At 56.1% G+C, this 16,562-nt stretch overlaps 4 protein-coding genes across 5 annotated transcripts in view; 3 read left to right on the forward strand and 1 right to left on the reverse strand.

Moving 5' to 3' along the window:
- INSIG1 (insulin induced gene 1) overlaps positions 1–12,815 on the forward strand; it is a gene marked incomplete at its 3' end in the record, with an annotated part of 37,912 nt that extends 25,097 nt beyond the window's left edge. For both annotated transcript variants that reach the window (NM_001396424.2, NM_001030966.3), the window contains 2 exon segments: positions 3,343–3,356; positions 12,786–12,815.
- EN2 (engrailed homeobox 2) lies at positions 9,698–12,980 on the forward strand. Its single transcript, NM_001267719.2, has 2 exons — positions 9,698–10,798; positions 12,050–12,980. The coding sequence occupies exons 1-2, from the start codon at positions 10,246–10,248 to the stop codon at positions 12,364–12,366; spliced, it is 870 nt and encodes a 289-aa protein (NP_001254648.1). The 5' UTR covers positions 9,698–10,245; the 3' UTR covers positions 12,367–12,980.
- A 1,120-nt stretch (positions 12,981–14,100) lies between these two features.
- LOC112531937 lies at positions 14,101–15,194 on the forward strand. The gene has a single exon (XM_025148306.3). It carries the CDS (start codon positions 14,101–14,103, stop codon positions 15,028–15,030), a length of 930 nt encoding a protein of 309 aa, XP_025004074.2. The 3' UTR covers positions 15,031–15,194.
- A 1,184-nt stretch (positions 15,195–16,378) lies between these two features.
- Positions 16,379–16,562, reverse strand: part of LOC121113068 (TBC1 domain family member 10B-like) — a 2,761-nt gene continuing 2,577 nt past the window's right edge. The window contains exon 4 of the mRNA XM_046934866.1: positions 16,379–16,562. This exon is cut by the window's right edge and continues 212 nt beyond it. The gene's annotated coding sequence lies outside the window, so the exon portion shown is untranslated.

Consider the following 16,562-nt stretch of genomic DNA (forward strand, 5'->3'; position numbering starts at 1 on the left):
TAGTGCCTGGTAGTCTAATTAATTGAAAATAATGGTGAGGTCAAGTACCAGGCTGCTCAAATGTGCTTTTGGAGATGTTAAATGTGTTTCTGTGTGGTGCACGGATTGCTAGTGTGAGGAGCAGGCAAACAAATGCTGTTGTTCGTAGAGCTGAGTGTGACACTTAGAGGTCACACCGTGCACATCCCATTGACCTCTGCAACGAGCAGCTGTCATCATCATCGCTGTCATCATCATCATCATTGTTGTCATCATCACCATCATTGTCGTCATCATTCTAATCATCATCATCGTCATTATCATCATTGTCGTCATCGCTCTAATCATCACCGCCGTCATCATCACCACCTTCCCTAAGGCACAAATGGCCTAAATAACTGAGCTGGCTCTGGCAGCGCTGCAGGGATATTTAGTGTTCATTTTCAGGACTTTTTTGCAGAACTCAGACAACTCAGTCCCCTGCTCCCTCCGGCTGGGTTTGCAGGTGGTGTGCAGGGGATGCTGTCCTGCAGCAGGTGATGGAGACACACAAGGCTCATGCCTTCACTGGGGTCTGTGGTGGAAGCCTAGCTGTCACCTCTCCAGCCCAGTTATTCACAAAGCAGTCTGGCCACAAACTTGGTCACCCATCACTTCTGACAACACAGCCGATGCATCTCTTTTGCCCTTCTGCTCAATCAGCAGCCTCTGCGTGGAGTTCCATGGGTTGCAATACTCCTGAGCTCACAAACACAGACTGCACAGGAAGAAGTTCTGCAAGGCTTGCAAGCTGTTTGTCTGGGGCACACCTGCAAGGACAAAGCTGTAAGCAAATATGTCCAAAAATATGAATGGATTCTGATGGTACCGCCCATGCATTCAGGGTAGAAGAGCACTAACATAACTCATACCTCCAGCACTGGGGGTCAAAACGTGAAATGCTGAACTGCTTTGGAATAATCTATGGACTGAGAATAATTTTAAGAATATGCCCACGGTCACATCCATGTATAACCCCATCCCCTGTGCTATGACTCTGCATTAAGGTACACACAGCACTTCTCATCCTAGATGCCCATAAGCAAAAGACTTTTGCAGCACCATCAGATTTTCTCAAACAATAAGAGAACGAGTTGTGATCCACTTTATCCACTTTACAAAAGACCTTTGATCACTGACTGTGGGAGTGGTGTGGGGCAGAGGCTGCTGTGCTGCAGGGCTCCCAGCACGACTCGGCGAAAATGGGGCTGGGAAGGGCAATGCTTGGTTGGGAGGAATCACTCCACTGCAGACAGTGTGAAGAGAAGGGTCGGGTGGTTCACGCACACACACTGGGGAGTCTGTTGGAAGGGAGAGGTTTCAACCCCGAAATTTTTCTTGGCTTCATGAAGCCTCCTTTACCCAGGAGAAAAGCACAAGGCATCCATGTCACAGAATCATAGAGTTGTTTGAGTTGGAAGGGACATCCAATAGTCATCTAGTCCAGCTCCCCTACAAAGAACAGGGACACCTACAGCTCCATCAGGCTGCACGCCCTAGGAGCTTTGGCAGTGCTGATTGGTACCATGGGCTGACACACAGATATTTAGAGGCTGAAAGCACTTCCAAAAAGTAATTCTCGAGAGATGCTTGACATCATAGTGTGCAGCATCCATTCCCACCCAAGCCCATGCATTGTCAGCTCAGAAAGTCCTCCCTCTCCCACCCCAAATGGCCATCCAGAGCCACCATCATATCTAACATCATGTGCCATCCAGTAAAACACCTTTCCATCTCATTTCTTCTCATTTCTGCCACCTGCACCCACGTTTCTCCATCACGTTTTTGGTGGCACGAGGGGGGGGGGATCATTCTTCCCCTGTCCCCACACACAGCCCAGCACCACCTCTGCGCTCCCACTTTTGGGCACTGCTATGCCACCCCTTGCACCGTAACTGATTCGTGACATTGATTTCATGATGACACGCTCTTCCCACGCACGGCACAGCTCGCAGCAGCTCGGCACATACAGCGTTATTTACATTGGCGTTAGCCCCTACCGCAGCCGACTGTACCTCCATGAATATTTATGGCCGCGGTGTGTATCTACGACACCCAGTCAGTTCCCAGCGAGTTGTGTGTGCCGGGCTTTATGCTCCGTCGTTCTGTTTTATATAAAAGCAGCGATGCAGAAATGGAAGGAGGGATGAGTTCCCAGCTCAGGGGCTCAGCACCGGGCCACAGAGCCCTTCCCCACCCCAAGGAGAGAGGAGGCTGTGTTCAGTGAGTGTCCAAAAACACAACGTAACGTGGAAAGGACATGTTGCTCCCTAGCAGGTGAGCCGAGAGCACGAAGGATGCTCTCAGGGCACAGGCTGTGAGGAATGCTGTAGATTTATTTATCTCCAGGATGAGCACTGAGCAGCACCTCTGGTAGGCACAGCCGGGCATTGGCTGCCCAGCCTGCAGTTGGAGGTGTGCTGAGTGACACTAATAACGCCCGAAAACAAAGCGGGCGAATGTCAGCAATTCCCTCGGACAATCTAAATGCACATATTTAGGAGCAGCCTCCCTTCTCCAAATATCAAGGACAACACGCTGCCTCGCTCCGGAGGAGGATACGGGGAGTAAAGGTGCCAAGCAGAGGCCGGAGCGTGCCAAGCGCCTTGTGCTGCAAATGTCACAAATGTCACTCAGCCCCGGGGGACTCCAGGGGGCTCTGAAGGGTCATGATCGATGCAGCTTTGGGAAAGATCTGGGGGTGAACGTGGGGCATGGGACAGCTTTGGCTGCGTTGCCAGGGTGCCTGGAGCTGGAGGAGCAGCCGTGTGTCCCCACTGAGACAGACCCATGGGGCAGTAGGGAAATGTCACAGCCACTTCCCTGTGCTGGCAGCGCCCCAGCAGCATGGGCAGCAGCAATGCTTGCACCTGGATGCAGGAGAGCAGACAGGAGGGTTGGGGCTGGTCTCCTACACAACTCCATCCCCATGGGCACACAGCATCCCACAACACTCTGTGTCCCCCAGAGCTCTGAGAGGGCTCAACCCCTTCCCTCCCCCCTTCCCCCCCAGATATCATGGGAGTATTTCCTGCAGCACTGAAGAGGGGAGAGGATTTGAGGTGGACACAAGAAATACCACTTCCCACCATCCTCTCCCTTCCCGGACAGCTGCGAGGTGTCCGTGTGGGACCCGACACGGCCCTGAGCCCAGCGCCAGCCCCCAGCCCCCAGCATCTCCGCCCCCCGGACCCCCCCAGGGCCAGGCAGGCTCCGCACTGCTCCCCCTGCGAGGTGGAGGGAGCGCTCCTTTAATCTCTCCCCTAACCCCGTGACCTTCCTCCTTAAGGAGCTTTTCCCCTTCATGTCACTGCTTTTTAAAGCCTCCTTTACAAATAAAAGCAATTTCCTTTTGGAACTGTAACTATGACATGGGGAGAGATGCGTAAGATGGGTAAGAATGGGGGCCCGGCTCCCCTTTGGTGTTTGTGCTCTCCTGAAGCTGTTTGTTTAGATACTTTACATAAGACAGTAAACACCGGGCGAGTTAAAAGCTTTAATTAAAAAAGGTGGTGAGCTGGGAAGGGTGGGCTTTCAATTTACACAGCGATTTAGAGAAGCGGCCCCAGACAGACATCATAAACCCTGGGGGGACAAAGCTACCGGGGACGGCGGTGCCCACTTCGGGGTGCGCAGCTCAGGGCAGAAGCCGTTGTGTCCCCTCCTGCCCCTCCGGCGTGCAGACCTACCCCGGCAGAGCTCATCCTTTTCAGCCCCCACAACCAGGCTTTGAAGTTTCTTTTTTTCTTTCTTTCTTTCTCTTTTTCTTTTTTCTTTTTCTTTCTTCTCTTCTCTTCTCTTTTCTTCTCTTATTTTTTTTTCTTCTTCTTCTTTCCTTCTTTCTTTCTTTTTTCTTTTATTTGTCGGGTTTGTGCGCGCGGAACGGGTCCCGCATTGTGAGCCGGGAGCGGTGCAGCGGAGCAGAGCCCCTCTGATCGCTGAGCTGGCACCGGGGCATCGCACCGCCACCGCTCCCAGCGCCGCCCCGCGGAGTGCTGCCGGGGTGGGACGGCAAAGGGAGAATGGAGCTGCTGAGCCGGGAGATGGGAGTGGGCTGTGAGGGGATAGCTGGGAATGGGAGGGAAAGGGGAGAAGATGAGGATGGCAAAGGGAATGGGAAGGGGAAGGGAAGTGGGAAGGGGATGGGAAAAAGAAGGAGAATGGGATGGGAAGGGGAAGGAGGGGAAGAGTAAAAGGAGGGGAGAGGAGAGGAGAGGAGAGGAGAGGAGAGGAGAGGAGAGGAGAGGAGAGGAGAGGAGAGGAGAGGAGAGGAGAGGAGAGGAGAGGAGAGGAGAGGAGAGGAGAGGAGAGGAGAGGAGAGGAGAGGAGAGGAGAGGAGAGGAGAGGAGAGGAGAGGAGAGGAGAGGAGAGGGGAAGGAAGGAAGAAAAAGAAGGGAAAAAAAAGGAAGAAAGAAAGGAAAGGAAGGAAGACAGAAGAGGAAAGGAAGGAAAGAAGAAAGGAAAGAAAGGAGAGAGGGAGGGAGGAAGGAAGGGAGAAAGAGAGGGAGGGAAGGAGGAAGAGAGGGAGGGAGAGAAGGAGGAAGGGAGGGGGGGAGGGGGGGGGAGGAAGGAAGGAAGGAAGGAAGGAAGGAGGGAGGGAAGGAGGGAGGGGAGGAGGGGAGGAGGGGAGGAAGGGAGGAGGGGAGGAAGGGAGGAAGGGAGGAAGGGAGGAAGGGAGGAAGGGAGGAAGGGAGGAAGGGAGGAAGGGAGGAAGGGAGGAAGGAAGGAAGGAAGGAAGGAAGGAAGGAAGGAAGGAAGGAAGGAAGGAAGGAAGGAAGGAAGGAAGGAAGGAAGGAAGGAAGGAAGGAAGGAAGGAACACACACGGCCGCACACCCCCCTCACCGCTCCCTCTCCGCCGCCCCGCCCGCAGCCGCCAGACCCCGAGGGCTCCCGGGGGGGTCGATGCCCGCCGCCCCCATCAGCGGGCGGGGAGAGGCCCGACGGGCAGTGCGGGACTCGGGGCCGGCCGACTTCCCGAGAAACTTTTCCACGGAGCAGAGAGAGGACGAGCATTCTCCACCGTCCCCCGCACCCAGCCTGCATTCTGCCTTCCTAAAGGGAATTCCCTGCAACAACTCCTTTTTTTTTTTTCTTTTTTTTGGTGTTTTTTTTTTTTCCCCCCATTGGAAATCACGAAAAAAATGAATCGTGTGTGTATGTGTGCGAGCGTACGGAGGCCGATGCTCTCGGAACAGCTGGAAAATCGCCTTCGAGACGGCAGCAGAACTGATGCCGGGTGGAGCTGGGGCAGCACCCGGTTCATTAGCGCGGTGGCTTTCTGGCTGCCGGGCCCACGCCGAGGTGTAAATTCGGGCAGTCCGAGGAATTCAAGTCCTCGTGGGGCAGCCCGGGTCCCGGCCGAGCCCGGCTCGGTGTAGGGTTGCCGAACTCCGCCGTCATAACACGAGCTGTTGTGTCTGCGCTGATTAACTCCTCCGAGGCACGGGGAAAGCGGAGAAGCGACACAGCCCCACGGCCACGGGAGTCTGCGGTGCGAGGGGGGAGTGGGGCAGAGGGACACGCGATGCGTGGAAAATTCAATAAAAACGCCGTCGAGGGTTCTTTTGCTGCACCACTCCGAATCTCCTCTGCCTCCGCGGGTGGGCGAGGGGAGATGGGAGAGGGAAGAGGGGTGAGGGGAGAGGAGTCGCTGCTCGTCGGGAGGGGCCGGGGAGGGGGGGGGTGGGGGGTCGGGGGCTGCAGGGGACGCTCCCACCCCGCAGCGCTCGGGAACCGTTCTCGTTCGTCCCTCTTCGCAAAGTTATTCGCAACGCTTCTGCGACTCGAAGACAGGGGCAGAAGTTTCGCTGCGAGCTTTATTGCGTTTACTAACTTCCTTTTCTTTTTTTAGGATGATTTTGTTTCTTTTTTGGGAGGAGGCACGCTTTATTTATTTCCTCGAACCAAGAAACTTTCCCACGATGCCGGGAAAAGGCTGCTGGATCGGCCCTGGCTGCCCCTCGGGTCGGTGGGTTCGTGAGGTGCAGCCTCGGTTGAACAAAGAGCGGGCACCCGGGCAGGGAAATGCAGCCCAGCGCCACCCGGTCCCACCTGGTGCCACCCAGGGCCACCCACAGCCGCGCCCGGGTCACGCTTGAAGCAAGCGAGTGCTCAGCGCTCCGCCGGAGCGGGCAGCGGGCAGCGGGCCGGGCTGCTCTGCCTCCGCCCTGAGAAATCGTTGGCCTTCTCTTTTCTTTTCTTTTCTTTTTTTTTTTTTTTTCCGTTTCTTTTCCCTTTCCTCTTATTCTTTTATTTCATTTTCCTTTCTCTCTCTTTCCTCTTTTTCTTTTCTTTTCTTTTCTTTTCTTGTTTTATTTTTCTTCTCTTTTCCTTCATTATTCCTTCTTTTCCTTTTCCTTTATTTCTCTCTTCTCTTCTCTTCTCTTCTCTTCTCTTCTCTTCTCTTCTCTTCTCTTCTCTTCTCTTCTCTTCTCTTCTCTTCTCTTCCATCCTTTCCTTTCCTTTCCTTTCCTTTCCTTTCCTTTCCTTTCCTTTCCTTTCCTTTCCTTTCCTTTCCTTTCCTTTCCTTTCCTTTCCTTTCCTTTCCTTTCCTTTCCTTTCTTTTAATTTCGTACTTTTTCATTTTCTTTTCCCATTTTTCCTTTTCCTTTTTCCATTTCCTTTTTCATTTCCATTTTTCCTTTTCGTTCTTTTCCATTCCTGACCTTCTTTCACTCTTTTTCCTTCGTTTCATTTTGTTTTATTTTTATTCTTTCCTTCTGTTTTCTTTTTTCCCCCTTTCTTCTATTATCTGTCTTCTATTTCATTTTATTTCATTTCTTATTCAGTTCTTTCTTTTACCTTCCATCTTTTCCTTTTCCCCGTGCGAACACCATACAATCGGGCACTAAGCTCGCGTTTACCTCGTGGATCTCAGCTACGTTTTCCAAAAAAAGTCTTTTTATTATCATTATTTCCTTATTTTCGATGTTGGCCTCCACGGCCGCCAGCAAAGAGAGACCAGGAGGTGCACAGTGGTGCAGGGAGGCGCACAGAGGTGCCACGGGCACTGCCTGGCAGGGGCAAGGACAGGAACAGGGACAGGGACGGGGGACGGGGGCAGGGTATGGGCAGGGAAAGGGATAGGGACGGAGACGGGGACAGCGACAGGGACAGAGGCAGGAACAAGGACGGGGACGGGGCAGGGACAGGGCAGGGCCGGGCCAGGCCAGGGGCCGGGCAGGGGGCAGGGCGGGGAAGGGGCCGGCTCTCCCCTCCCGCTCCTCCGCCCCGGGGGGGTCCGTCCCCCGCCCGTGGGTGGAATCGCGGCGGTGCCCGTCGGCCCCATCCCGAGCCGGGACGCTGCCACCGGGCCTCATTCGTTCGCTCCCCGGGGAACGGCTGGGATAAAGCCGGCGGCGTCCCGCGAGTCAGCGGCAGCCGAGCCCTTACCCGCGGCCATGGGAAAATCTCTGTAACGCTGCTGGGGAGATGCCACCGACAACCCGGCCCGGCCCTGCTCGGAAGCACCAGTCGCTCTGGATGTGTCGCATCGCGCCTGGCACGGGAGCAACCTGACAGATGTGGTGATTTTCAACAACAACAATAATAAAAATCTATTTTTAATTGTCGATAATACGGTGAAAACCCGGCTGCGGAGGGGAAGGGCAGCCGAGAGGCCGGGCTCTGCCCGCCGCCGCCGCTCCCAGGAAAGCTGCCGGGGTTCCGAGGGGGCTGCGGTCGCTTCGCCCACCCCGAATTTCAGTGGGGACCTCGGGCGGCCGAGGGGACGGGAGGCGGCGCGCTGTGCCCTGTCCTCAGCCCTCAGCCCTCAGCCCCCAACACCGGATGTCAGAGGGAGGAAACGGGGAGCAGGAAGGGAAGAAAAGGATTTCTTTAAAGGGGTGACCCCTACGTGAGCCCCGTTAGAATATACGGGGTTGAACTGCGAGGAGAACGGGGACCGGGAACGGGCGGCCCCAACCCCTGTTCTTAAAGCGCCTCTCCCAGTGCCCCGCAGTGATTTTCTCCCCAGGATAAAGCCCTGCGCGCCGGGCAGCCGCTGGCGGAGCTCCCGCAGCCCGGCGAGAAAAAGCGGTGCTGGAACCCTTTGGGAGAGAGGGAGATAAAAATAACCCCGGGGAGGGGGAGAAAAAAAAAATCATTAAAATAATAATAACAATAAATAAAGATCATCCCTGTCTCCTCGGTTCGGCGTCAGCTCAGCCCTTCGCCCTCCGCCGCCCCTCGCATACCTGAGGTGCTGCCCCGCGCGTGGTGACTGCCGGGGGAGAGAGACGCAGTGATTTGTTGCGTGTCTCTGCGATGGGGTTTTGGGGTGTGGGGGGTGCGGGGGGCCGGAGCTCTCGGCTCCTGGCAGCGGCCCCGGGAGCGAAATATTTGAAGTGCAGCACCTTGAAGAGGTTTAATTATGGGGTAGCAGCAGAGCGAGGGCTTGCACGTAATTAGAAAATACTTCTCGGGAGCCAGGCTAATCGCTTTTCATGGGGCACTTCAAGAAATTAACCTCTAGGTGCTTGTCGGAGCAAAACAACTTCGGATCGGCGAGAGCTGCTGGACCCAGAACTATGAGAGATGGGATGCGGAGGGAAAAAAAGGGGGGGGGGGGGGGAGAATGGGGGAAAGAGGGCAAAAAGAGAAATAGAAGAGAGACAAAAGGGGGAGGAAGGGGGGAAGGAAAGAAGAGAAGAGAGACGGGCGGTGCGAGGCAGCCAAACGCAAATGGCACTTAGCGGGGAGAGCTCCTCGCTGCGCTGTGCGGCGGCCCCGGCCCGGCCCGGTCCGGCTCGGGCAGCTCCGGGAGGTGCGCGCCGTCGGGGCGGAGGAACCCAGAGAGACCGCGGGGAAGAGCGCAGCCCCGGTCGTCCCTCCGCAGCCTCAGCCCCTCCAACCCGACCCGTTCACAGCCGCACTTCGCTCCCTAATTTTGTTCCGAGGGAATTCTTCCTAAAGACAAAAGGGAAAGCGGCATCGAGGTTATGTCGGGGGAGGGGGGGGGGTCGGCATGGGGCCCCCTCCGGTAAATAGCGCAGACCGGCAGCTCGGGCAGCCCGCCGCCCCCCCGCCCTCGCTTTGTAGCAAGGCTTAATATGATTTATGCATTTCTGCAAGGAATTATGGGATGTCCCCCCTTCAGTCTCCCCCCCCCCCACCCCACCCCGGTAAACAGCGCGGAAATTAAAACTAACGATGCCGCGCGGCGCGAGCGGGGAGGGGGGAGGAGGGGGGGACAAAAGCGGTGTTGGGAAGGGGGGGGGGAGGCGGCGGAACCCACCCACCCCCGGGGCACCCCCCACCCCTCGGGGGCCGGCGGGGAGGGGCCGCGCGGCTGTCACTTACCGGGCCGCTCCGCACCACGTGTGCCGGCGGTGGCTCTGCCATTGGCCCGAGGCACGTGTCGAGGAACCCGGGTCGGCGACGTCACCGGCGGGGCCCCGTTAAAACCGGAGGACAACAAGCCGGGCCGCGAGTGGCCGGGCGCGGCGGTGGCGGCAGCGCGGGGCGGGCAGCAGCCGCCGGCCCCGGGGCAGCGCGGGCGGGCGGGAGGCGCCCCCCCCCCACCCCGGACCCCCCCCCCCCTCTCCCTCCCCCGGATCCCCAGGACCCCCCCCCCCCCCCCCGTCCTTCTTTTCCTCCGCCTCGGACCCGCGGCGGCCCCCGCATGTGCGGGCGCGGGGCGAGGCGCGGCCGGAGCCCCGCGGGGAGCGCCGGCTGCGGGGATCCCTCCTCCTTCTCCTCCTCCCCCCACCCCGACGGCGGCCGCATATTTTTTTATACATATTTTTAACCCCCATTATTTTTAATTGTTTGTTTTATTTACTGCGACGGGGGCGGCGGATGAAGCGCGGCGGCGGCGGCCGCGGGACGCGGCGAGCGGCGGCGGCGGCGGCGGCGACGGGAGGAGCGGAGCGGAGCGCTCATTTTTGCAAAGTTGGAACTCGTGGAGCTTCGGCTGCTGCCTTCTGCGTCTCCGTGGCGTTATTTCAAAACGACCGTAATTAATTACGATTTTTGTTTTGTTCGATTTGATTTTTTAAATTTTTTTTTTTTTTTTTTTTTTGGACGAACTCTGGATTTTGAATGCCGGGCGCGGCCAGAAGAAGCGCAAACCAATAGACACCTGTGCGTGTGTATATAGAAAAATATATATATATCGATCTATATATTAAAAAAAAAAAAATTAAAATAAGGACCGAACGACCGCGGCAGCCGCCCCCAGGCAGCGCCCGGCGGGGCGGGCAGGAGCCGCTGCGGGGCCGCGCACGATGGAGGAGGGCGGCCGCAGCCCCCGGGAGGAGGCGGCCGAACCGCAGGAGTCCGGCGGGGACGCGGAACCCGGCGGAGGGCGTCGGGCTCTGCTGCTGCCCCCCGGCGACCCCCCGCACCCCCACCCGCACCCTCACCGCATCACCAACTTCTTCATCGACAACATCCTGAGGCCCGAGTTCGGTCGGAGGAAGGAAGCGGGAGGAACCGCCGGAGAACCCCGCAGGCCCGGAGCGGAGAGCAGGAGGAGCCCCGCGGCCGCCGCGCCCGCTCCCGGAGCTCCGGTGCCCGGCGGAGGAGGCGGCGGCGGGGGTGGATCGCCGGGCCGAGGGGAGGGCGGCCCCGCCGCTCTGGCCCTGCACGGAGCGGCCAAGAAGGGGGGAGACCCCGCGGCGCTGGAGGCGGCCCTGAAAGCGCGGGGGCTGAGCGGCGCGGAGCTGTCGGTGAGCTCGGACTCGGATAGCTCCCAGGCCGGCTCCAACGCCGGGAACCAACCCATGCTTTGGCCCGCTTGGGTGTACTGCACGCGGTACTCGGACCGACCGTCTTCAGGTAAGAGCTGTTTCCTTGTAGCCCCGAATTGGGTTCCGCGCGGTCCGGGAGGGAGGCAGGAAAAAATCCCCCGGCCCCGTTTCGCCCGTCCGCTTTTGTGGCAGCTGAAAACACGAGGAGAAAAGGAGGAGCGGGGCCGAGAGGACAGGGGCTCCCTCCGTCCCCGCCCGCAGCCCGGAGTCGGGGAGCGGGGCGGCAGCGGAGCATCCCCCCCGGCCGCGGGGTTTGGGCCGAGAACGGGGAAAAATCCACTTCGGACTTCCCCTGCTTCTCCTCGCCTCGACTCCCCGGGCTGTTCTTTGGGGACGCGGGGGCTCCTCTCCCCTCCCCCTTCCCTCCGACCTTGCTTTGATTTATTTATTTTTACCCCTCCGCAACCCCGAAGATTTTAATTCTCTTAAGGAGGCCCCGCAGCGGCCGCCGCATCCTTCCTTTCTTTTATTTCCCCCCCCCCACGCTCTGTTCTATGGGGGCCGGGAGAGACGTCCGAGAGCCGGGGAACTTCTGGGCCACGGTCGGTGCTTGGGGGAAAACCCTGAATTTATCCCACAACAACAACAACAAAAAAGAGTTAAATATATATATATATATATTTAAAACCCGAAGCAACGCGCTCCGGGCTGACACGTCCGTGTGATGCAGCGGGCAGAGAGCGGTCCCGGCCGCTCCGAGAGAGCATCGCTTAAATAGGAGCGGAGAGCACCGGGGAAGCGCGTGGGGAGCTCCGAGCGGGGTCAGAGCTCCGGAACGGGGCTGCGACAAAGCGGCGGTCGCTCCGAGAGCGGAACGACCGATGGAGGATCGGAGGGAGAGTTGGGACTGAGTTGGGTGAGGTTGAAAACAAAACTCTCTTCGCTCCGAGGTAATATTCCGGGCCGAGCTGGAATTTACCCCATTGTTCTCCGGTGCTCTCCTTTGTTAATATTTAATTAACATTCATCCGCACAATGGCTCGGCCCGGGCGGAGAGCAGCAGCCGTGGGTCGGGGAGCGAACCGGGCCGCGAGGGGAGCGGGGGGCCGAGCTTCACCTTTCGTACCCATCTATATCTATCGGTACGGACGGTATTTTATAAGAAGTAAAGAAGGCAGAGGTTAATTCCGAAATACGGTCAAAAGAAACGCTGTTAGGGGGGAAAAGGGGGAGGTATGGGCCGATCCCGGCGGGCCCCTTCCAGCTCGGGATGCTGAGCGGGGCCGGGGGGGGGGTAGGGGCGGCGCGCTGTCGGTGCTCTCGTCTCGCCCGGCCGTAGGTCCCCGCTCCCGCAAACCAAAGAAGAAGAACCCCAACAAGGAAGACAAGCGGCCCCGCACCGCCTTCACGGCCGAGCAGCTGCAGAGACTCAAGGCCGAGTTCCAGACGAACCGCTACCTGACGGAGCAGCGCCGGCAGAGCCTGGCCCAGGAGCTCGGCCTCAACGAGTCCCAGATCAAGATCTGGTTCCAGAACAAGAGAGCCAAGATCAAGAAGGCGACGGGCAGCAAGAACTCGCTGGCGGTGCACCTCATGGCCCAGGGGCTCTACAACCACTCCACCACGGCGAAAGACGGCAAGTCGGACAGCGAATAGCCGGGAAGGGGGGGAAAGGGGGGAAAAGGGGGGGGGGGGGGGGGGGAGGGGGCGAAGTTTATACAATGCAATAATTTAATTAAAAAAGAAAAAAAGGAAAAAGGAAGGAAAAAAAAAAAAGGGCCAGTGTATAAAGATTATACCAGCATTCATAGCGAAAATATGGTGTATTAGATATAATTCTGCAATATTCTATGTATATATAATTTACAGGTAAGGTGGTGTAAAAATACGAGATATCGGATTATAAAGTATTTCTTTGTTTTGCTTTTTTCTTTTTTCGGGTTGCTGTTGGTTCCATCGTTTTGCTTTCCTTTTTGCTTCGGCGGCTTTGGGGCTTTGCTGGTTTTCTTTTAATTGCTTTCTTTTTTTTTTTTTCCTTTTGGTTGAATGGAGATTTTTAGACGCTGTCTTTATGTTTTGGTTTTTTTTTTTTTAATGCTTAAGTTCCGTTGTTTTTATAGACTTAAGCGCTGTTTGGATGGACATTGGACGCTGTTTTTTTGACATTCAAAATAATAATAATAATTAAAAACAACTTTTGCTGAAGTCCAAAGATTTTTATTGCTGCATTTCACACGACTGTGAACCGAATAAATAGTTCTCCTATTTGTTCCACGAGTTTTACCTTTTTTTTCCCCCCCACCCTTCCCCCTTTTCATTTTCTTCTTCTTATTTTTTAAGTTCTCTTTATTTTATTATTATTATTTTTATTTTTAGTTGTATTTTTTTTTCTTTTAGGGCTCTGGGTGTGTCTGGGGCTGACTTTTGCGGACAGATGTGGGGATTATAATTTAAAAAGCAAATTATATATAGTGTGTGTGTATGTGTAAGGATAAGGGAAAGACATCTCAGCCCCGCACCCAGCGGCGCCCCCTGCGCCGGTGCTGCCCCCGCGCCGTTTGCGGGACACGGGGGAGGGGTTTACCCCCCTCCACCCCTCAAAAAAATATACATCCAACTTAAGGGCCACTTTGGGGTCCCCTCGCCATAAGGTATGACCCCCCCCTTTTCCCCCTTCCACTCCCTACCCGGGGCTGGGAGAGGGACAGCGCCCGCTTCTGCCTTCCCCGCGAGTTTGGGTGCGTTTTGCCACGAAAAAATAAAAGAAGGGTGGGGGGGGGGGGAAAAATAAAATAAGACAAAAAAAAAACAAAGTGGCATTTTTGGTTTCCCTCCCCCCCCACCTCCCTCCATCTCTTCTTCCCATTCCCGGCCGCTGCTCGAGGCACCGCTGACACCGGAGGGTGTCCCCACGCCCCCCTCCTTGGCACGGGCACCGTGTGGTCCCCCAGAGCCGGAGTGCTTCGGGCCGCTGTTCCTTGGGGGGGCGGGGTGGGGTTCTGTGACACGCGTGGGGAGAAACGGGGCTGCGTGGGACGCGCTGCTCTGCGGCACTGGGGTTAGTGGGGGGGGGTGGGGGGGACTTCTCGCTTTGCCTTAAACCCTCTTTATTTTGCAGCCCTGATAGACACACGTTGTACATAGTAGTGTAAACTTAAAGGAAAGAATCCCGCTATAAGATGAAAGCTGTAATTTTAAAGTCTGTGAATAATCATCAGCTGCTTAGGAGACAGGAGTCGGTGGCATCGCCTTTTTAGCAGGAAAGCAAAGAGTTTCGGTTGGTTTCTTCTTCTTTCTTCCTTTTTTTTTCCTGTGATTTCTTTTTGTCCCAGTTTATAAACCGTGTGCGTTTTACAATGGCAGTATCAAATATTTATAATCTTATGAAATATGAATGTTTCTATTTACAACTGTGCTCTCAACATAAAAAAAAAAAAAGAGGAAAAAAAAATTGTGAACGTTCTCCCCTCGTTTTTGTGTGTCTCAATTCTCGAGGATTTGCGTTCAATAAAAAAAGAGGTGAGAGAAAGGGAGAGGAAAAAAAAATCACTTGGTGATGACCTCCCAAAATGTGTCGCTGAGGAGCGGAGGTGGAGGGGACCCTCCCAGGGCTGCGTGTCCCCGTGCGGCGCTTCGGGTGCGCAGCGGACACCGCAGTGCGGAGCTCCGAGGCTCCTCCGCCCGGGGTCCGTTCCGCGGCGGTGGCGGAGGGAGAGGCGGTCGGGAGCGGCCCCGGCGCTGGGGATGGAGAAGAAAGTTTGGAGGATTCGTTTGGAGCCGAAGGAGGGGGCGAGCGGCGGAGAGCCGTCGGGTAAAAACCATCATCGTCATCGTCAGATTAATAAAAAGGATCCGCAAACAGAAAAGAGTAAGAGTTGGAGCCTCACGTCCCTGCAACAGGTTTCTCCTTTTGCAAACTTAATGCACAGCGCTGGGGAAGGGACCTCGGGAACGTCCCCGGAGCGCAGGAACGGGGCTGTGAGACGGGAGGGAGCGCCCACGGATCCCGACCCCATAGGGGAGGGGGCAGCGGGCAGAGCCCGGCTCGGGGCTGCCGCAGGAGATGAGCTCCGAAATACATCTGAATTTCTCGTTATTTCTCCTCCTCCTCCTTTTTTGGAGCCGCTTTGGGCGATGCCGTGCGAGGGGCGCGCAGCGTGCAGCGCTCCAAGGGACGGGAGGCGGCGACTTCGTGAAGTCCCACCGATATTTCTGTCGGCTTTTCGGGTGTGCGGGCGCCCGCCAGGAGCTTCGCCACCTCCGCCATGGGAACGGTGGGCCTCCACCCGAAGGGAGGACGGAGGGGGCGGCCGGCACTGAAAGCCCGCTGAGAGTCGGGACGGGGAGAGGCGGCCCCGAGGTCCTTACAGGGGGATTTTGGAGGAAGGCACTCAGCCCTGCGTGTGCCACGGGCAGAGCTCCCACCTGTCCTCACCCGCGGCGAGCGCAGCGGGAGGAGAACGCAGCTGTGCGAGCGGGGAAATGCGCTCAATTTTAGGTTAAAAAAAAAAAAAAGAAAAAAAAAAAGTATGGAAACTTATCCAAGCGCTTCGTCTTCTGGTGGCGACAGCCCGAATGTTGAGCAAAATATCCGCAAGAAGCGATGCGTGCAGCTCGGAGCAGCGCACAGACGCGCTGGCTGCACTCAGCAGCTGCCCTCGAGATTTTGGGGGAGAGTTTTATGGGGAGAGGCACAGCTCCGGGACACCGACCCACTCTCCCCATAGCCGGGGTTGTGCCGCTCCGGGCAGCGCTCCCCCCGGCCGAGCAGCGGCTCCCCGCTGGTTGGGGACGGACGGCCCAACGAAATTAGCCCTCGTTAATTTAAAATTGAAAATTAATTTAACAGAAATAGCTGCCGCCCCAGCCGCCTCCTGCCATTTTTAGCAAAGAGACGCCACGTTGCCAGAGCAGGAAAAAACCGTCAATCAGCTGAGCTGTTCCTAAAGCCCGACAGCGGCGGGGCAGGGGAAAAAACAGACAGGGATGGGGACGGAGATAGGGACGGGGACGGGGTTAGGGATAGGGATAAGGATAGGGATAGGGATAGGGATAGGGATAGGGAAGGGGACACGGATAGAGACAGGGAGAGGGCTAAGGAATGGGATAGAGACAGGAATAGAGATAGGGATAGGATAGGGATAAGGATAGGGACAGGGAAAGGGACAGGGATAGGGACAGGGGCAGGCCCACGGCCTGGCAGCATTTCGCTGGCACGCAGCTCTCTGCCAGCTGGACGGGCTCCCTCCTTCCCAACCAAAGCAGCGAAGTCCTATTAAAAAATAAATAAAATATCAAGCAAAGAAATGAAAAATAAATCCAACAGCCTGGGGCCGAGTGGAAATGTATCCGCACTGCACTTGTGCAGCCCCTCCATGTAATTAATTAAGCATATTTTTTTGCCATAAGTATGTTCAGTGAGCATCTGAGCAGTAGGGTTAGTGAAGATGTTACTGCGCTCCGCTGTACCTGAATGCAGTGTATGGCACATGCGATACACACACACGCGGCCAGGCACTATATATGCAAATACCCGCGCCATTTATAGTGAAATGCATATCAGAGGTAGAGGGGGAAACTATTTAACCAGCTCGGGTTTGTGGAAAAAAGTAATTCTGTATCCCGCTGATTTAATATCCGACCTCCGCATTCAATCCCCGCCCATGCAGCTATCAAAAGTACCCCTGGGATGTTGGGATATCATCTCCAAACTAACATCTGTGATTATGAAACGCTCAGAAGGGGAAGGTTAATAACAATTTGTTTCAGAGGGGCACGAGTCAATTTTATAAACAAATCCGCGTTGTTATTTATTTATTTTGGTGAAAACAAACAAACAGAGTGGAAGGCAC

The sequence above is a fragment of the Gallus gallus genome, chromosome 2, assembly GCF_016699485.2.
Source record: "Gallus gallus isolate bGalGal1 chromosome 2, bGalGal1.mat.broiler.GRCg7b, whole genome shotgun sequence".
Taxonomy (NCBI): Eukaryota; Metazoa; Chordata; class Aves; order Galliformes; family Phasianidae; genus Gallus; species Gallus gallus.

Excerpts from the sequence above, each read along its gene's own strand:
- EN2 (NM_001267719.2), top strand. The coding sequence starts at position 10,246 with ATGGAGGAGGGCGGCCGCAGCCCCCGGGAGGAGGCGGCCGAACCGCAG. Across the intron at positions 10,799-12,049 it reads CTCGGACCGACCGTCTTCAG|GTCCCCGCTCCCGCAAACCA; the intron begins GTAAGAGCTGTT and ends GCCCGGCCGTAG.
- LOC112531937 (XM_025148306.3), top strand. The coding sequence starts at position 14,101 with ATGAATGTTTCTATTTACAACTGTGCTCTCAACATAAAAAAAAAAAAA.